This window comes from Taudactylus pleione, unplaced genomic scaffold, assembly GCF_031769625.1.
Source record: "Taudactylus pleione unplaced genomic scaffold, aTauple2 ptg000828l, whole genome shotgun sequence".
Lineage (NCBI taxonomy): Eukaryota > Metazoa > Chordata > Amphibia > Anura > Myobatrachidae > Taudactylus > Taudactylus pleione.
The window spans coordinates 2,676,072-2,695,566 of NW_028285230.1; the positions used below are offsets into that span (position 1 = coordinate 2,676,072).

General features: G+C 47.2%; 1 protein-coding gene across 1 annotated transcript in view; it reads left to right on the top strand.

The window, feature by feature from the left end:
• Positions 1-6,089, top strand: part of LOC148474604 (uncharacterized) — a 52,302-nt gene extending 46,213 nt beyond the window's left edge. The window contains exons 3-6 of the mRNA XM_088458368.1: positions 529-716; positions 3,640-3,777; positions 4,341-4,451; positions 5,921-6,089. Coding sequence (XP_088314494.1) covers positions 529-716; positions 3,640-3,777; positions 4,341-4,451; positions 5,921-6,034 — 551 coding nt within the window. The 3' untranslated portion in view covers positions 6,035-6,089. The remainder of the gene's footprint in view (positions 1-528; positions 717-3,639; positions 3,778-4,340; positions 4,452-5,920) is intronic.
• Positions 6,090-19,495: the final 13,406 nt, after the last annotated feature.

Sequence of the window (19,495 nt, forward strand, 5' to 3'; positions counted from 1 at the left end):
TAACATGAACAAAGGCACTACTGTGGGGTATAACATGAACTAAGGCACTACCATGGGGTATAACATGAACTAAGGCACTACCATGGAGTATAACATGGACTAAGGCAATACTATGGGGTATAACATAAATTAAGGCACTACTATGGGGTATAACAGCAACTAAGGCACTACTATAGGGTATAACATGAACTAAGGCACTACTATGGGGTATAACATTAACTAAGGCAGTACCATGGGATATAACATGAACTAAGGCGCTACTATGGGGTATAACATAAATTAAGGCGTTACTATGGGGTATAACATAAACTAAGGCACTACTATGGGGTATAAAATTAAAAACTGCTGAGGACAGAGAAGTGTCTCTTTAGAGGCATTGAGGTCCCCTTTAAAATGTTGCTATGGGGCACACAAAGTTCTAGTTATGCTCCTTGTATTTCTATTGGGGGCCACTGCAGTCTGATTTATTTGCAACAATAATGAGATGATGTCTTCCAGCTCTTACTGTACCTCCATGTTGCGCTATAGATACCACAGACCCTATAAGTGTCAGCACCTCTGTGAAAGAGGTAGAAAAACATTTAAATGGACTTCGCCTGGATCTGCTGATCAACAACGCTGGAGTTCTGACACGCAATTCCCTGGAGACACAGACCCCCGAGGATATGATGCGGGTCTATAACGTAAACGTGGTGGGACCAATGCTAGTCACACAGGTATAGTGTAAGGCAGCGGAGGTCACAGGTGTGTTGGTTAATTGTGCTGTAATTAATGTGAGCTCCCTCATGCTGACTGGCTGGTAAAGATATGATGACAATTGTGGGTAATATAAATAGTTTATTGTTAACGTGTTTCCCTCTCAATGAAGCCTAGTGACAGAGGCTAATTATCTTTACACTAAGAGTGTTGCCTAATATCTGTCCTCTTTCTCATTTGCATGCTGGAACCACTGGCACTGGGCAAGAAACTGGGGTCTCTGGGCCTGATTCAGCAAGGATCGCAATTGCAAAGCTACACGCAGGCTATAGATATATGATGTATGCACGCAGGCTATAGATATATGATGTATGCAAGCAGGCTATAGATATATGATGTATGCACGCAGGCTATAGATATATGATGTATGCAAGCAGGCTATAGATATATGAATATGCATGCAGGCAGCTTTGCAATTGCGATCCTTGCAATAATGCAAATGCAGCCGTAGGTGTATGACACCCCCTGCTGCATTTGCGATCCCAGAACTGCGAGGGAGGTCGCAGGCTGGGATCACCATCGCGACCATTGGTGGTCAATGGTCGCGATGGTGGGTGGACAGCGCCGGGTGGCCGGACAGCTGAGTAAGCTTCAGCTTACTCAGGCTGGCCAGATTACGAGCCGAGAAGACTGTGTACATCCACACAGTCTCTGGGCTGGTCACTCCCGGAATATGGGACGGAGACGCCATGTTTCCGTGAACATCGGGCGCCCCCGCACCGCCCCTTAAATACCTCTGCCTGTCAATCACGCAGAGGCATTCAAAAGCTTGCGTGCGATTGAGCAGAACCCATTCTGACCACCACTCGCAGAATGGGTATTGCGCACGCGCAGATTCCCAATAATCGGAGATCTGCGTTCAGCAGCGCGCTGAATCAAGCCCTCTGCTCCTTGGAAATATTTGGCATTTACATCACATAAACTGACTTACAGACAACCAGCAGACATATCAATATGGAAATCAAACAGGAGGAGAATACATTAATAAAAGATCTGTACCTTTATCTAATGGAAGTAGTAACTTAGTACTTAGAACTGGGCCACCCCTAATCTTGCTACAAACCATTATCGTTCTGTTGAATCCCAAATTGAACCATTAATACAATAGTATAAGTATTTTTATTGTCTTTTTTCAGTGAAAAGATAGCATAGGGTCAGAAACGGAATAATTACATTTGCAGATAGTGTAATCCATCAGTCGGCATCCAAACTAAATGTATTCACAAAATGTTGAAAAAACATTTTTCATGGCAGTTATCTCAGCCTATAGGAATTGGGAGACAGAATAATGTATGGATTACATGTTTCAAATACTTTATTGTTACTCGTTCCCTAGATTAGTGGTTTACAGAATAGGGACAAGTTTTATTTAACAACTTTTATTAGATAAAATCATTTTGTTTCCGCAATGCTGGCCACAAACACTTCAGTGAAAGTGGGTAGTTGGACGGGTAATGCAGTGTATGCCTGGTGCGCCAGTAGGGGGCATGTACAGCAGGAAGGGGCAAATTACAGGGAAATATATATAAACATTAGGTGCAGTAACAAACTGGGGCATGGGGGGCTAGATATACTCCTACCCAATAAAGTAGTTCCACTAATAAAATATATACATCAGTAATATAACATTAATATAAGCAATGCTACATTATATGTACTGTAATATAATGTCCCCATTTCACATTAAGCCATATATAGTGCCCAAGATTCACATGCTACACAATAGTGCCTCCAATTCACACTACGCCACACACTACTGCCCCTTTTTCACATTAAGCCACACAGTAGTACCCACAATTCACGTTATGCCACACAGTAGTGCCCCTTATACACCTTAAGCCACAGTAGTGCCCTTATTGTCATGTGGCATCAGAGCAGTCAGACGTGACCTCACCAGACTCATCACTTAGGCTCCTCTCAGTCACAGGCACCGAGACCTGGGCTGTCAGCAACAACACCTGGCTCAGGGCAAAATACTGGCTCCGGGCTCCATATTAATGTATATATAAATACATACTATATATATATATATATATATATATATATATATATACACACATATACATTGCTCACACAGCTCTCCCCTCTTACTTTGACCTCCTTCTCAAATAGCTCTCCCCACCACACAATGACCCGCCCACACACACACAACTCTCTTCAGCCTCGCTTAGCTCCCCCCATTCACACAATATCCCCTCCCCTAAAAACACAGTTTTCCCCCTCACACAGATCCCCCCTCACACAGACACAGATCTCCCCCCTCCACTCTGATGACACATTACTGTCGCAGGGTGCAGGAGATTAGCCATCTGATGGGCCGGATCACCTGTTGCGCCTGAAGCACATAGAGAGATCAATGCCTCCATACAGGGGGACATGGGGTGGGCGGAGAAGCAAGTGCCACTCACAGATCTCCACCTTGCTGATCTCCTGCGCCCTGGCTGGAGCACGAGCTCCACTCTCTCTTCTACGCCCCTAGATGTAATTTCCTGAATGCACTCCAAGTGTTCCCAGAAGAGATCGAATTGCTCGCCACAAGTGCCAAGTGCCCAGATCTCCTCTAATATGACAAATTATGTTTGTGGCCCTATTGGACTGGGATTTGATGCTCAGGCTGATCAGCAGTATCATACGTATGACTGGTGTAAGCAGTGATAAGGGGCCCAAAGTAGAATCTTATATCCATCCATGTAATGTGCATGACCTATACATTAGTCTCTCTCTAGAGTCCTCCATTACCTGGCCCAGGCATGTATCTGGTATCACTCAGTGCTGATGGAAGTCTGTGCCAGGACTGGTGACGGGACACTTAGTACCAGCTGTCGTTGCTCTATAGTTGATGGATTTCCTTGATATTTGTGCCATCTTCCTCATTCACGTTAGGCATTCCACCCCTTGCTGAAAAGGGAAGACGGCACCGGAAGGTCAGCCATTGTCCATATCTCAGCACTGCTTGGATCTCTCCAAGATCTTCCCCACCTGTTCTCTGCTTTTCCAGTTATTTCATATCGCTGCAGTAAGGTAGGAGAATAAGACATTATGTACATTTAGTATTTGTAAATGTTTATTGCTTGCTGTTTAAAGGATTTAAGTACATTTGGCCATTTCAGTATAACAAGGTGTATGCTAAACAACAAGGTTCCAGAATGGTACCAGTCATTTGTAACTACCAAATGTCAATGACCACTGGGTATATTCCATAGTCCCAGTATAATAAGGTCAGTCCCTCTTTGTCCAATTGACTTAAACATATGCATTCACAGATCAGGCTTCAGTCATAAATGCTTGCTTTCAGCTTTTATTAACAAGATTAGGGAAAGATTTATCATACAGTAAGTCCATATATGAGTCATCATGTGAGGACCAGAGGAAGGACTCCAGACCCCTATAGCTACAGTCCTGCAATCGCCTAGGAGTACCAAAGCTTCCTTTCTGTGGGTGATGGTAGAAAATATGAGACTCCAGTGGCCAGTACGAAAGTGGTCTTAGATGCAGGTTGTGAGCATGGGAATTGAATATGAACCCTCTGTATGTCTAGGTAGCACTTCTTGTTGACCGTGCTGTGTTCATATCCTATCCTGCAGGCTGCTCTAAACATGCTCTCGAGATGCCACTCAGAGGGCTACAAGCAGGATGGTATCATATCTATGGCTATACATCCTGGCTGGGTGAAGACCGACCTTGGAAGCGACCAGGTAAGTTATAAATGATTAATGTTCATGTCAGCTTTGCCAAATCAGCACTTCTATAATTGTATGGACACTTTTAAATCATTGGAAACAATGAAGTAGGTTATTTGGCAATATAATTTGCAGAACATTTTTATAAATAAGACAGAAAGACAATTTCTTCACAGGAGATTCTGACTGCGATTATCAGCTTCGGAGGTCGGCGGCCCCTGGCAATGGTGGCTTTACAGACCTTTGTTCTAAAAATAAGGTGCAGAGCCGCCCCTGGTCCCTATTCTCCAGTTTGCTTAGCGCTGCTCAAGGGTAATGAGGTTGACGAGGCCACCACCAAAGCTAACATTGCTATAGTCCCTACACAAAACCCAGACCCTACCTTTTTGGGCAGCTACAGGCTGATCTCTATATTAAATGAAAGATCTTAAACGTTCTGCTAGATCGGCCATGGAGTCTGCTGCACACCAGGGCGGCGTCATTACAAATAAGCAAGATATAATTAGATAAGATATAAATAGTAAGAGGCTACATGATCTTATTCACGTTGCTGAGATGAATGATTGGATCTGCTTCTGCCAGTTGCACTCCCATAATCCTCTTTTTGTGCCACTGTGGAACAATCACACTTTCCTTCTGGGGCTAGACCCCTGGGTCTTCCATGCTTGGACTAAACATATTGTTATTTTCACCATTGATCTGGCCCCTTTATGCACCTCTCCTGATTTTGGGGGGGGTTTGCTCCCAATTTTCCCAACCACACCATATCTTCAATACTTTTGCAACCATCACTCAATACACACCCCACATTTCTTCCCGCAGTGCTGCCACGTGTCCAAGGGCCTCATTTTGGCCTTCTACCAGCTACTTCTCTCTCATGAATTGGCCGGGGAGAGAGATATGTAAGATATAAAAGCCTGTGAAGTGGTCTCAAATGAAAGCGGAGCTAGCAAAAAGCTCTATCCCTTTGTACATTAAAGAGAATTCCTTTCAGCTCCTTACCGATGGTATTTGGACACCACATGTCTCCGCTCTACCTTTCTTGTCTCCTCCAATCTATGTTGGCGCTTGTGTTAAGCAAGGCACCCTGTTGCACATCCAATAGTATGATCCTACAATTCAGGTCTCCTGGAAAAAGTCTTCATGGCCACCACTTCACCCCTCTCCTTTGCCCTTTTCAATTGGGTACATCTCGGTCTTCTTCCAATATTTATTCTTCCTTCTTTGGCAATATCATGGTCTCTCTATCTTCCATTTGCAGGCTGTGGTGTGATTTCATTGTTTTTCACCCCTACCTCCACCCCCCTCACCCCTTATCTATTTCTATTTCTCCTGACTCATCAATTTATGCTTTTTATCTCATTGTTTATTTTCCCATTTTCCTTACAAACTGTTTTAATAAACAATGTATTAAATAATAAAAAAATAGAAATATATTTCTCTTAAAACTATAATATCAAGTTATTTCTGGGTTTTAATTTCAGGCACCGCTGACAAAATACGACAGCGTCAGCGCTATGATGAGAATTATTTTTTCCCTCAGTGACAAAGACAGCGGCACGTTTCTGGACTGGGAAGGGAACACTATCCCCTGGTGAAGCCGATAAATAAAACGTTACAGATAACTTACAGTGATCACTTTTATTTGCTAATAAAAACAAGTTTCCTACAAATCAAGATCTTTTCATTTCCACTAAAAGTTCAAGTGATTGAAAGTGCAAAAATGATCAGATAGTTTTATTTTTATGGGTTTTTTCAGTTATTTGTAATAGAAAGGCAAGAGGGGGATAGAGATATATAAATAAATGGAAGAGGGGGAGGGAGGATGGGAAATATAGGATTGTTATAGTTGCATATGAACATTCCTGGGATGCTGTGACCAGTTGCTGCATGATTGCGCTGATTAATATAATTTACTCCAAAGTCCAGGGAGTTGCTATCTTACTAATACCCCTTTTACACTAGCCAAATAACTTGGTTTATTGCATGTCAACCGGGGCCGCGGCTCAGTGCAAAGGGGGCCATGGTTGGATTTCCAGGTAACCCGGGTAACGAGCAGGGTTAAACACGGGAACGACTTGTGTAAATGGGTGGCCCAGGTTGTCCGACCTGGGTCCCATTCACAGCATAGGAAGAGGTGGATCCCCGATGCTTGGAGATGATGTCATCTCCAAGCGCCAGCAGGAAAAGAACCACTGCACCAGAATGCAGTCTAAACATCAGCGACCTGGGAATAACCTGGGTCTGAGCCGCGGTCTGAGAGGGGGTCTGTCCTGGGGCTGACCCATGTTGGAACAGTGTTCCAAATCATGGGTCAGACTCTGGATTTTCGTGTAAAAGGGGTATAAAACGCTACATTTTCCATTTCACTATAAAGTACCACTTACTTGACATCGATGTACTGTTCATTTGCAAACTCATTAAAAGGGGCTCTAAAAACAATGAGTCCTATTTACTCCAGCACCTTCTTTTCCTCATATTTCTATGTTTATATTATTGACTGTTATATTTCTTTTGTTTTCTGTCAGTTGTTGTGAATTGCCTGCTTTATTATACAGCACCTCTTTTTGGCTTCACTCATGTTTGTTATTTATGCCTCACAGTACTAGAAACCATTATTTCTTTGTCCACTATATCATTGTCGGGGCTGTTTTATCTTTCTTTTATTGAAAATCAATAAAAATGAATAAATAAAAAAAAACAAGGAGATATGGTAAGAACTTACCTGTTATCACTGTTTCTACGAAGTCCATAGGGTCCACAGGGTTGACCTTGGGGTATAGCTGGATCTGGATCCACGGGCACCACGCAGTTAAAGCTTTGCTGCTCCCAGGATGCACTTGGGTCCATCCTCCTCTATACCGAGCCCAGGCACCTCAGTTGGTAAGCAGCCAAGGCCGGAGGAGGAGACTAAACAGAGAGAAGGAAGACTGGAACACACAATAAACCATACTCACAGAAATGGGAGACTGAAAACCGATGACCAGCCACACAGCCCATATGAAGCCAGGTGCGTCAGGGCGGGTGCCCTGTGGACCCTATGGACCTCGTAGAAACAGAGATAACAAGGGTAAGTTCTTACTATATCTCTTGTTTTCTACTTCAGGGTCCATAGGGGTCCACAGTTTTGACCTTGGGGATGTCCCAAAAACTAAGGGAGGGGACGCTCCTGTGCAGAAAGGAGAACCCGGCGCCCGAAGGATGCATCCTGAGAGGCGAAGGTGTCAAACGCATAGAACCTCAAAAACGTCTGAACGGAAGACACAGCTGAACAGCAGAGGCGCCACGTCTAGCAGCCCAAGAGGGACCCACAGAACGAGGGGAATGAGCCTTAACAGAGGTTGGAACAGGTAAACCCTCCTGTGCATAAGACTCACAAACGGAACAAAGCCAACGGGCTAACGTTTGTTTGTTGGCAAGCCAACCCCTCCTGTGAAAACCAAAGAGGACAAACAATGAATCAGACTTCCTAACAGAAGCAGTCTGGTCCACATAGATTCTAAGCGCACGGACTACATCTAAGCAAGCCTCACCAGCGGTCTGAAAAGCTGGCACAACAAGTTCCTGATTGATGTGGAACTTTGAAACCACTTTAGGTAAAAACTCAGGACGAGTGCGGAGCACCGCCCTGTCCTGGTGAAAAATCAGAAAAGGAGGGTGACAGGAAAGCGCCCCCAACTCTGACACCCTCCTGGCAGAAGCAATTGCCAGGAGAAAAATGGTCTTAAACGTCAACCACTTGACCTGTAGAACCACCGCCAAGTCCCAAGGAGCCACAGGAGGCACGAAGGGAGGCTGGATTCGGAGAACACTTTGGAAAAAGAGGTGAACATCTGGCAGTGTAGCAATCAGTCGTTGGAACCACACGGACAAAGCGGACACATGAGCCTTCAGAGAGGCAAGGCGTAAGCCGAGGTCCAAACCCAATTGAAGAAATTCCAAGATCCTAGAAACTCGGAACACCTGAAGATCATAGCTTCTGGACTCTCACCACTGAAAGTAAGTGCGCCACACCCTGTGGTAAATCCGTGCGGAAGCAGGCTTGCATGCCCTGAGCATGGTACTAATAACCGAACCCGAGAAGCCCGAGACCTCAAGACGGCTGTCTCAAGAGCCACGCCGTCAAAGACAGCCAACCCAGATCCGGGTAAAGGCAGGGCCCTTGAGACAATAGGTCCTGATGCTGAGGAAGAAGGTACGGCGCGTCGATGGAGAGGCTCCTCAGATCGGAGTACCAAGGACGTCTGGGCCATGTCGGAGCCACCAGCACAAGCGTGCCGCCATCATGCTTGAATTTCCGCAGGACCCTAGGTAGCAGGGATATCGGAGGAAACAGATACGCCAGGTGAAATGTCCATTTCACCTACAGCGCGTCCACCAGACATGCGCCTGCGTCTCTTGTCCTTGACCCGTAAACGGGCAACTTGTGATTGTGACGGGAGGCCATCAAGTCCAGCTCCGGCAGCCCCCACCTGTCCACGAGTAGCTGAAACACCTCTGGGTGAAGCGACCATTCCCCGGGATGCACGTCCTGATGGCTGAGGAAGTCCGCCTCCCAATTGAGGACTCCGGGGGTGAAGACCGCCGAGATCGCTGGAATGTGGCACTCCGCCCAAGCAAGGATGCGAGACACCTCTGACATCGCAGCCCGACTGCGAGTTCCTCCCTGGTGGTTGATATACGTGTCGTGATCAGGACCCAGTCTGGGATCCAAAAGGGGCGCCCCTCAACCAAAAGACTGATGAACCTCCGGGGACAACACCAGCATCTGAGAGCGGATCCGGTGAGGTAACCCGTTCCATTCCGATAGAATCAGCCCCTGCAGGGGCCTGAATGGAACTGGGCAAATTCCACCATGTCGAATGTCAACACCATGGACCCCAGAACTCTCATAGCCAAATGGACAGACAGGCGGCAACTACTCAGGCAACTGTGTATTTGCAGCTGTAGGTAGGAGACCTTCTCCGGAGTCATGAAGATCCTTTGCTGACGAGAATCCAGCAGGGCTCCCAAATGAACCATCCGCTGTGATGGAATCAGGGAGGACTTTCTCCAATTTATCAACCACCCGTGCGCTTGCAGGCAGGTGATCGTCTGGTGGAGATGTTGCTGGCGAGCTCCCCGGAGGTACTGCTTCAACAAGAGGTCGTCCAGATATGGCAGCAGCCGTACATTCTAGTACCTAAGATGTGCGGCCATGATTGCCATAACCTTTGTGAATACCCTCGGTGCCGTGGAGAGGCCAAAGGGTAGCGCCCCGGAACTGATAATGATGCTGAAGGATAGCAAACCTCAGATACCGCTGGTGCGAAGGTGCTATCGGAACATGGAGGTAGGCGTCCTGGATATCCAGGGACACCATGCAATCCCAAGGTTCCATCGCCAGAATGATGGAACGTAACGTTTCCATCCTGAATTTGGGAACTCTGAGGAATTTGTTCAGAGACTTCAAATTGAGGATAGGGCGATGAGAACCATTGGGTTTTTGCACCAGAAACAGAGTAGAGTAGTACCCCGGTCCCTCGTTGTGATTGAGGAACGGGAACAATGACCCCTGCTTTCAGCAAGGACTCTATAGCCTCCTGAATCTGTAAAGCCTTGGTTTTGTCCTGAGAAGGACTCGTGCAGAAAAACTGGTGGGGCGGTCTGTGCCGAAAAGACAGGGCGTACCCCTGGGAGACCACTTCTTGAACCCAGGCATCCATGGTGGTATTGTGCCAGCACTGGGCAAATTGAAGAAGTCGGCCTCCCACTCTGGGGTCCCCCAGAGGAAGGCCCGTCCCATCAGGCAGAAGGTTTATCCTCCTGCTTGGAAGAAGGGCGCCTGGCACTCCAGGCCTGCTTCTTGGGCTTAGAGGCGGCCTTGGTCGCCGACTGCCTCGGGAAGGACTGACCTTTGGCCTTGCCCTGAACCCGAAAGGACCGAAAGGCGGAGCTCCGTACTTTGGCAGGTGCTGAAGCCGAAGGGAGGAAGGCTGATTTAGACTTAGCCAGAGTATCCACTATTTTGTCCAAGTCTGGACCAAAAAGCAACTCTCCATTAAAAGGTAAAGCCTCCAGGCCCTTTTTGGAGTCTGCGTCAGCTCTCCAGGACCGCAGCCACAAGGACCGACGCGCCGACACAGCTGCAGCCGACACAATAGAGGTCAGCAGGCTTGCATCCAACGATGCTTCCCCAATGTAGGAAGCCGCATCTCTCATTTGTCCTATCAACGCTCTCTGGATATCCGGAGCATCATCCGGAAAGGTATCCTCCAAAGCGTTGGCCCAGCTCTCCATGGCCTTAGCCACCTAAGAGATGGCCATGGACGGACGGGCCACTGCCCCAGAGAGAGAGTAGATAGACTTTAAACAAGTCTCCACTTTCCTGTCCGTGGGATCCTTCAGGGAGGAGATAGACGGTAAAGGCAACGTAGCGCTTTTAATTAAGCGGGTGACATGGGAATCCACCGCTGGTGGAGTTTCCCATTTCCTGTAATGAGCCTCAGGAAAAGGATAGTTAGATGCCAATCGTTTCTGCGGCTGGAATCTCTTGCTGGGCAACTGCCAGGCCCCCGCCATATGATCCGTCAACTGGTTGGACAGGGGAAAAAGTCGAAGCTACTTTGGCCTTTTTAAAATTAGGGTACTTCGACCTGGGAGCCGGCGCATCCTCCTCTATATGAAGGATAGCCCGCACCGCCCTAACCAATGCCGGCACATTAATGGAGGACTTAGTCTCCACCCTCATGGACCACTCCGTCATCCGAAGACACATCCGAGTCCGTGAACTGCGCCGCCAGTGAAGCCGGAACGGGTCGCTTGGACGCCGTTGGGGGCAAATCACTGTTTAACATCAACTGAAAAGCCGATGACGAGGCCGCCAGGCTCTGAACAGAGCTGGAGAGGACATCCACCCAAGGAGGGGGTACCGCCTGAGGATACCCCTGAAAGGGTGCCATTGACTGCTGCGTCACCGTGGGAGACTGCACGACCCACAGTCTGATACCCGGGAGGAGACTGCACCAGATGCGTAACACCCGGGGAACGGGGGATGGTAGGCTGGGGCAACGCCCTAGAAGGGACCGCAGTCGGGACCGCAAGCCGGTCCGCGATCGACGCCAGCACTTGTGGAAACATCGCCCAAGGAGGATCCTGCGCCACCGGGGGTTTAGAGGGACCATGTACCAGCTGGCACCGCCCGCACAGACCGTCCTGAGACAAATCCACCCCATCAACCCCTGCCGAACAGCGGCGGCAGGAAAACAACACAGGAGCCACGGAGCGCCCGTTCTCCTCATCAGACGTGACACAATAACTTTGCAATAAAAGTGTATCACAGAAAAGAGGTGAGCCGTATAACACCTGCGCACTCCCAAGTATGCAACACAAACAGCCCACAATATGGTACTGTGTAGCACACCACTGTATGTGACGGACCTCACAAATACGTAGATCTATATAAGTGAGGTACACAGAAAGAACACCCCTCCCCCACGCACCTGCGGGCTGTAGTAGAAGGAAAGGGATAGGTATAAGATGACAGTCAGCAGAAAATTAGCACAGACAACAGCACTAGCAAAAGTCACATACCATGCAGGAAGTTATACTCACTGCACCTTCAGCTACAATCAACCTCCCAGATTCAGTGTCTGGGAGGGCTATAGCGCTGCAAACAAAGTCCTTTGCAGGGGAGAGGTACGCAGGGGGACCGGTCCATGCACCGCCTGGGAGATCTGCGTTGCCACTGAGAAGATGGCCGCCGGAGAGCTCTGAGGAGTGGCCATCAGAGGAACAGGCCAGTGACGCCAGCACGCATGAGAGAAGGCGCGCTGGGCTGAGGGTTGGAGCCACTAAACCAGGGAATGCTGCCCCCCCCCGGCTAGCAATTAACCCCAGGGACGCTGGTTCCCTTCCAGCAATTACTCCCTGGTGGTCCAGCGGACGAGCGGGGTATGCCTGTGAAGGGGGAGCCCGCCGACGCTACTAGCGCCGCCGGTCTGTCCCCAGAGACCGGCAGCTGAAGACTGCATTTCTACCCCCACGCACAGCGTGAAGCGCTGCGCGCGGCTTACCTGGCCCCGTGCGTCCGGCAGGAGTCAGTGGGAGGTCCCGGAGCCACGCTTGTACTGACTCCGGGGTCCCGCTGCGATCCCCAGATCAGTACTGGCATTGCAGCGCCAGCGGGGCTGGTGGAGCGGCAGCGTGGACGTCCAGATGGACAGTCTGATGCTGCCGCTCAGAAGATAGTAAAAATAAATAAATAAAATCTTCTTTTAAAAAGAATAAAAAATAAAGCTTAGGGGCTGCTTATGCAGCCCCACTGCCCAGGGTGACCCAACTAAAATTGAGGTGCTGTGGTTCGGGGGCGGGGTATAGAGGAGGATGGACCCAAGTGCATCCTGGGAGCAGCAAAGCTTTAACTGCGTGGTGCCCATGGATCCAGATCCAGCTATACCCCAAGGTAAACCCTGTGGACCCCTATGGACCCTGAAGTAGAAAGTAGGCTCTGCACCTACAGAGGACTTTGATCTGTCAGCCATCCTGTAACCTGGGGACAACATTGTGACATCACCGGGGACTGTCTCCAGCAAAGAGGGTGGCATAACTAGATGTAGTCATATGACCAAGTACTCTGAAACGTGTTAGTAATAGATAACTTATAATACTGATCTAACAATGCAGATATACAGGGGAGACCTGGGTTAGGTCCCATTGGCACTAATCTGCTCGGCTCTGGCATATATGGGCAAGAAACAAAACGGACCTAAAAACCAACACTGCCTATCTTACCACCCCACCAATCACCAGGCCAACGGGACAGTGTCACGCCATTCTGGATGAGATCCCCCACTCATTCCACAATACAGGAATATATAGAGTGATAGATCTACTGTCTACCAGGGTTTCCCAAACGAAGGCCAAGTACACATTAGAACGACGTACAAAATACGCGACAGTCATTCCATGCTCCCTTCATCCCAGAACTCACGATATAGAGCTTACACACTATGCAACCCTCCATGCTATATCACGTTGGAGGAGTGCATCCAATTCATCTTTTCCCCTTTACACACTATGCAAGATTGAATCGACATATCGCATGGGCTTCCGGTTGAGCACAATGCTTGTGCACAGGTGGTATTATCTAATCGATTGAGGTACTAAAAAAGTCACCTGTGCTTAAGCATTTATATCCATAAAACTTGGACTCTTGAGAACAGAGTTTGGAAAACCAGACAAACATACAAACCCCACATATATGGTACTGGCCAGGAATCAAATCCACAACCCCAGCATTGGGAGGAAGCAATGCTGTCCGCCAGGCCACACAATCTACCACTGCTCTACATGCTATCCCATCTGTGCCTTTACTGAGGGACGTTTGGGGGACAAAATAAGTATTAAAAAAAGATGAAATGGATTTGTTCCTTACAGCACACCGGAAGTTTGATGGATAGAGGGAGGAATTTATCAGAAACAAATAATAAAAGGGAAGACTACAGCTGTCTCTATAGGTTACAGCACCTATAGCAAACGTTCCAGGTGTAATTTATTTCTGTACATATTTTCATAACTGCATTTTTAGTACGGTAAATAATCTACAATACATTTTCTTTGATCTCTGCAGTTAGATTTTTAATCATTTAAATGTATTTAAGTTGTTTCAAAACAAAGAACATGCAGCAGAGAGCTATAGGTAGTGGCCGCTCTCCCTTCTGTGCGAGAAACACTATGTAGGGTTAGCAGGAGAGGGGAAATGACGCAATCCTATTTTTTTCACACATTGCACCTGCTGGATTTTTTGTTTTACCTTTTTAAAAAAATCTGACAAAAAATAAATAAAACTCCCAAAAACTGTTACGGCTTTTGAGCACTTAAAACAGTGGTCAGGGAACAGGGGTAAATTACCCCACATGGGGTAAAAATTTAATTCCTGGGGGTAATGGATGCACAGCTGGGCATGCATAGGAATCATTCTATAATATAGAATAATTCATATGCATACCCGGATGTGCCGCAGGGAGGCTCTAAAGCGGACGCCCGCTGAGATGTTATTACCAGCGGGCGCCCGGCTCCTTCCCTGCAGCGCCGCTTTAGCCGGAGGCTGGAGTTCTCTTCTGAACTCCAGCTTCCGCCTCTCTCCATGCGCACTATGGAAGAGATGTCATGATGTCTCTCCCATAGATCCGAGGAGCAGCCGGGCGGACAGGACGGCGGCGGATGCAGGAATGGGGATTAAGAGATGGGTTTTTTTTTGTACAAGCAGCACTACAGGGGCATTATATGGGGGCTCTATTACAGGGGCACTGCTACAGGGGCACTGCTACAGGGGCATAACTATGGGGGCACTGCTACAGGGGCATAACTATGGGGGCACTACTATATGATGTCCTTCCTTTCAAATCAAGGGGGTAACGTCGGCGTATCTAAATATATTTTGGGGTAAAAGGTAAAAAAGTTCCCTGACCCCTGACTTAAAAGAAATAAAATAAAAATAATCTTAGTCATTTGAATGGAGAAGCTTGATAGTGGCATCTCTTATATATCAATATGTACGTTAAAAAAAAAAAAAAAAAAAAAGGGTTATGCATCTGGATGTGAGACTACGTGTTTCTTTACAAAGCAGATCCCGCGAGAGAGGAAAGATGTTGTGGGATAATAATCCGGCATTTCCAGCAGAGAGCAGGACTTCTGTCACAAACGCGGATCTCAGGCGGCTCCAGCTTCCCACACGATGCCGCTGGCCGGCTACTCTACATACCAGCCTTAAGCCGCATATCCTCTTGCTGACTAAAATGAGCGATTGAACGATAACGTTGAATCGCTCATTAATCGGGTATGCGCGCTCCCGCTGGTCGTTTTAGACATCAATCATCGCCTGGACATGCCGGTCAATCTGCAAATAACGACAGATTGACCATGTTCAGGAATGAGGGAGGATGTCTACACTGAATGACATATCGTTCAGTGTAGGCACTGCAGGGGAAGAGGAACGACTGTACGATTCCAATGTTGTAATCATACTGTCGTTCCACTATCTGCTAGTGGATATGGGGCCTGATTTAGACCCGCTCGCGAGCATTATGCGCTCGCAAGCGGGTCGATGGTGGCCCAGTGCGCATGACGGAGCCGGCTCCATCGTGCGCATGCGCGAGACCCAGATATCGACGGGCAAACCGTTGCTCCGGGTCTCGTACCAAAGGGGGCGTGCTGTCATTGTTGAGTGACAGCATGCCCCCTTTGGTGGGCGAGCCGGGGGAGTGGCGGCCCCACTGAGATCACGAGTGATGTCAGTGGGAGAGATTTTGGCTCTGTGAGAGCCGAAATCTCTCTAGGGCTTGCGGCAACGGGACCCTACCACAAGGGTCTCGTCGCAAGCCCGATGGTCGAGATGGTCTTGACCATCTTCCTGGCCGCTTCGCTATAGCTGTGGGTGGTCACCCACAGCTATGCGAGCGGCCAGGGGGCCGCTCTACAAAACCAGAAGTCCGACCCTGATTCAGAGCGAGTGCTCTGTCAGAGCTTCCGGCTCTGAATCAGGGCCACTCACCTTTACATGTCATGTACCGTATGTGGTAACAGTCCATGTACATTCACAGGAAAAGCAAATGTGATCCTGACATGACAGGAACACCATAGTATAAACGCTCAGACTTTTTATCCTTCTGATTTATTTATTTTTTTAATGACTCTGTATGGACAGATCTAAACATCACAATATATGTCCCTATGTGCAGTGTATTTGTTTTCTTTTAACAGAACATAATAAATGGATTTCAGAGAGGGTGTTAAGACCGATGCAAGCTTAGTAACGATTACGGCCTCTACAACCCCATACGCCATGACGAACGGCCACAATGATCCTGCCTACCACTGTGATATCTCACTACTGGGGCTCTACAATATTTATTATCATGACTATAACGGTGAAGCGGCTTCTGTATTATATACATTGTTTCTAATCTAGTTTTATTAAATTGGAGATACTTACATATGTTTTACTTTCTTTTCAGACATGTTTATAATTCTGATTTGCGTCCCTAAGCATGGAGCATTATCCATACACCCATAATAGGAGAGCGCAGATTAAAGCTGGCCACACACTAGACCAACCTACATCCAACCAGCCAACTAGTTGATTGGTTGGAATGAAAATCTGGTAAGGTATGAAAGCAAATGACAATCAGCAATTTGCTCCCAAACGCCAGAAAATTGTTTATATCAAACATTTAGCAAACTTGTCTGACGACCATTTTCATCTGTTTTCTGGCATTTAGGAACAAATTGCTGATCATCAGTTACTCCCATACGTTACCAGATTTTTATTCCAACCAATCAACTAGTTGGCTGGTTGGACAGATAATCTTTAGATGTGTGGCCAGCTTAAGGCAGCCATGTAGGGATAGAAAGGGTTTTGTAAGCAGTGACTCCATAATTACAGTAACACGTCCTCTGGGATAGTCTAATACTGGTGCCTATAAGTGACAGGAAGCAGAGCGCACACACATATATTACTCAAACATTTTAATGATTGTATAAACACATAAAAACACCAAATTAGAAACATTAGTAAAAAAATAAAAATGTACCTTTGCAACAAATCACCTTCTAATGTACAGGGCAAAGTGATCAGAATGTAGAAGATCAGAAAGGGAGATCATCCGTGGGTGAAGCCAATGGGCAGAGGTACAGGATTGCGCAGCAGTACAACCTTATGGAGCATTTTGTTGCTGATCACCATTGGGAACATTTTGCTGCCTGTATGTGACCTTCATATGACATAAGAAAATATGAGCTTATATCCCATGTTTGATATTATCAGCAAACAAATATGTCATTTATTGGCGCAACCCCTCAAAATAATCCTGGATTTCCCTACAGGGCAACACGGCACTTCCCAGATCTACTCACTTGGAAAAAAGTATATTGGAGATGTTTATCGTATCAATATCATGTCTACTTCCTAATGAAATACTAACGCTTATAAAAAATATTGTTTGTAGATGAGCACAGGAATCAGGGATATGATAGAAAATATAGAAGGGGGGGGCAAAATGTATGGTTTCATTTCCTTACTCTACCCTATCCGCAGGGTAAGTCTACTCCAAGGTTGAAGACCCCTGGTCTACGCTTTAGTTTACATATGACGTCAGAATAACAATTATAGTTACACACACAGCTATTTAAAATGGATGATAGAAGCAAAATTGTAAATAAAATTAAATTTTGAAAACAATTCTGTGACTAGCAGAACCGTGACAGCACTACGCTAGGGACGACTAAGGAGAAGCGTCCCCCACCAGCGCGCTAGGGACGACTAAGGAGAAGCGTCCCCCACCAGCGCGCTAGGGACGACTAAGGAGAAGCGTCCACCACCAGCGCGCTAGGGACGACTAAGGAGAAGCGCCCACCACCAGCGCGCTAGGGACGACTAAGGAGAAGCGTCCCCCACCAGCGCGCTAGGGACAACTAAGGAGAAGCGTCCCCCACCAGCGCGCTAGGGACGACTAAGGAGAAGCGTCCCCCACCAGCGCGCTAGGGACGACTAAGGAGAAGCGTCCCCCACCAGCGCGCTAGGGACGACTAAGGAGACGTGGACCCCACCAGTGCGCTAGGGACGACTGAGAGGTGGACCCCACCAGTGCGCTAGGGACGACTAAGGAGAAGCGGACCCCACCAGCGCGCTAGGGACGACTAAGGAGAAGCGGACCCCACCAGCGCGCTAGGGACGACTAAGGAGAAGCGGACCCCACCAGCGCGCTAGGGACGACTAAGGAGAGGCGGACCCCACCAGCGCGCTAGGGACGACTAAGGAGAAGCGGACCCCACCAGCGCGCTAGGGACGACTAAGGAGAGGCGGACCCCACCAGTGCTAGTGTTGCTAACAGGACATACACTTTTTGTCCAGGATTAGAATTTGGAAACACCAGAACTAGAACTGGCATACTATGGAGAGAGGTTAATGGCATGGGAATTAGCAGTTGTGCCAGATGGGGTAGACTTGGAGCACAAATTTAATTTTAGCTGGATGGTGAACAGCTCAAACCTAACCCACGTCATACGGTAAATCATTATTTTTATTATGTAGCTAGATATACCTCCTACGTGATTAATGGCCTGTGTATTTCTACCAGTTTTATGGCATGACAAACTCTGTGAAGATTTATTGTGTGTGGAACAATAAAAGATAAACTAAAAAAAATATATATATAAAAATCTGGTAAAAGACAGGAGCAGAAGGTAAATATAAGATTATTCAAAAGATTTAAAATGCTCCCCACAAGATAATGAAGCCCCTTTGGAATTATTGCTTTGAGATGGTTTACAAATACTAAAATGACTGTTACCCTGATTCAATGACCAGTACCGGGCAATAGTGATTCCGAAACAGATCCAGCTTCTCAACCTGCACCCTGTTGCTTGTAATAAGGGGCAGGACCTGTGTGGCCTAACACCAGAAGAACAAGTATATTTTGCAAAAATGAGAGTGTAACATATATCTGATTGGTTGCTTGGGTTTTAATGCCGATTCGTTCATTACTGACCCTAAGTGCTTTAAATGTTTGAAAAGCCAATAGACAAAGAACCACGGCCAGTGTCATGTGCTCACTTATTAGATGCGGGGTTGGCCTGGGGAAATCCATGGAGAACAATAGCCCTATTTCCAAGTGCAGATCAAGCAGGTATAAAAGGAAACGCGAGGTCTATTGCGAGGCTTGACTGTAAAGGAGAAGGATGCATTCATTCTAAAAGAAACCTGCTCACACGGTATAGGTGAACGCCAGCACAAATGATGGAGCAGGTTCAAACCCAAGCGGACCTGTTAGGACCAGTGCTTTGTGTCCAGCTGCTTTGTAAACTTAGACTGGAGATGTAGGAGAAATAGAATCTGGTCTCCTTGCCCCTAACACAGTGACCCACAGGCAGAACATATACTTCTTACCACCCCGATGTGGTAACACATGTTCATGCATTGTGCACAGAGCAGGCGTGTTCTTCCTAGACACGCCCAGACTATGCGGCTTAAAATATAAAATACAAATATTTCGCTCAGGAATTGCATATCTAATAGTAGC